At 58.4% G+C, this 1,597-nt stretch overlaps 2 protein-coding genes across 2 annotated transcripts in view; one reads left to right on the forward strand and one right to left on the reverse strand.

Moving 5' to 3' along the window:
• The first annotated feature begins 361 nt into the window (after positions 1–361).
• On the forward strand, positions 362–1,010 carry SPRG_16929 (hypothetical protein). The gene is made up of 5 exons (XM_012356803.1): positions 362–470; positions 520–577; positions 633–645; positions 688–794; positions 844–1,010. The coding sequence occupies exons 1-5, from the start codon at positions 389–391 to the stop codon at positions 992–994; spliced, it is 411 nt and encodes a 136-aa protein (XP_012212193.1). The 5' UTR covers positions 362–388; the 3' UTR covers positions 995–1,010.
• Positions 1,011–1,333: 323 nt separating this feature from the next.
• SPRG_22381 (hypothetical protein) overlaps positions 1,334–1,597 on the reverse strand; it is a gene marked incomplete at both ends in the record, with an annotated part of 2,525 nt that continues 2,261 nt past the window's right edge. Inside the window, one exon of the mRNA XM_012356804.1 lies at positions 1,334–1,572. Within this exon, the coding sequence (XP_012212194.1) occupies positions 1,334–1,572 (239 nt within the window). The remainder of the gene's footprint in view (positions 1,573–1,597) is intronic.

Genomic DNA, 1,597 nt, shown 5'->3' on the forward strand with positions numbered 1-1,597 from the left:
CTGCGTCGTCCACCGCGTCCATCACGAAAGCCTACGACTAGATCACAGAGGACGAGTTTTTAGCCGCGACCAGTGTCGAGCCGCTGGTGCTCGAAGCGCTCACTAAGTCCCTCGCCTTCAACCGCCAAACCGGCTACCAAGTGCGCCAGGTGCGCCATCGTGGCTTGTGCAAGTTTTGTGCGGCAGACGCTCATCGCATGGATAGAGTCTGCGCGGCTTTTGCGAACGCGCCAAACTCGACTGGGCGGCGATGCTCTCGATGCTCGAAGACGTCAACGACTCGACGCGCATCGAGGTCGAGGCCAAGCACCTTCGCCGCCGGCTTAGCACAGGCACCGCGGGGTACGTGGCGCCGCCTGCCCCGCTCCGCGTCGACCAGTTTGAGCACATGCTGGCGTCGTACTTTCACGACCAGCTGCCTGAAGATGCCGCCCTCTTGCACGAGCTCTCGACAGCGTACGCGCCGACGGGTGCACCAACTCTGCGCGATGTGCGGTAACCACAATATGCAACTTGTAGAGGCGCATGGAAAACTGAACGCGCGCGAGTTTCTCGGTGACGTCGCCGGGTATCTCTGGTACGGTCTCCGTCGTTGCAGACACATTGGACAATAGACAATGTGGTGGATGTAGGTCACTGCTCTTGGTATAGTCCACCTTGTGCACTGCCGTTTCGACAAGGACGTAGAACTCGGGGCATGACGAGTGCTGCGCTCGGTTTTACTTTCGGTTCTACGACTACGACAGCGACGGGTGCATCACGCGCGAAGAGCTGAGCAGCGTCGTTTGCGCGAGGTACATTGTCGTCTCTGTCGAAACGAAGAATGCCATGTGTTTGGTGTAGCTTTGGGGCCATGGGCCAAGACTTGCTCGACACGATGAAGCTGCTCCAGGAGATCGATACCAACGGCGACGGCGAGCTGAGCAAAGAAGAGTACCTCGAGGCCGCCAAGCGCATCCCGATTCTCCTGGCCTCCATTTACATTTGCATCTAAAACACTACCATCCAACATACGACTCTTTGCGGAGACAGATCCTAGAGGTTGCTGCCGCAGGAGCTGGGCTATCGCGTAAGAAAATCGCTGGCGACTCGTCTGCTCAACGGGAGGAACCGTGACCATCTCAAGTCGGTGATCCACAACGAGGTGCCCTCCAGACGCACAATAGTGGCCCAATCCTTCAATTTCACGAGGTAAAAACGATATGGGTGGAGGTATGAGTTTGAGTTTGAGCTGTCCAACGTCGACAACACAATATCTATCTGCGATCGCCGACCCAGCGCTTACAAGTCCTTCTTGCCTGCATAGAGTCGATCGATCGTTGCTTGCCTTGGGCTAGGGTTTCTCGTCGGCCGCCCGGCGTTGCGCGAGCGCCTGTACCCAGCGCACGAGGTGCGACGGACCGTGCTGCTTGGCGAGGCGTACACACTTGCGCAATGGCAGCTCATGCCGATGCTCGCAGAGCCACTTGAAGACGTGCGGGTGTTCTTCGAGGAGCGCGGCCTCGACCGCCTCGATGCTACAGCCTTCGCTTCGATGCTCGTGAAGCCACCGAAGCACATGCAGGTTCCCGGCTTCGGCAGCCCGGTTCATCGCCTT

The sequence above is a fragment of the Saprolegnia parasitica genome, assembly GCF_000151545.1.
Source record: "Saprolegnia parasitica CBS 223.65 unplaced genomic scaffold supercont2.592, whole genome shotgun sequence".
NCBI classification, from domain to species: Eukaryota; Oomycota; class Saprolegniomycetes; order Saprolegniales; family Saprolegniaceae; genus Saprolegnia; species Saprolegnia parasitica.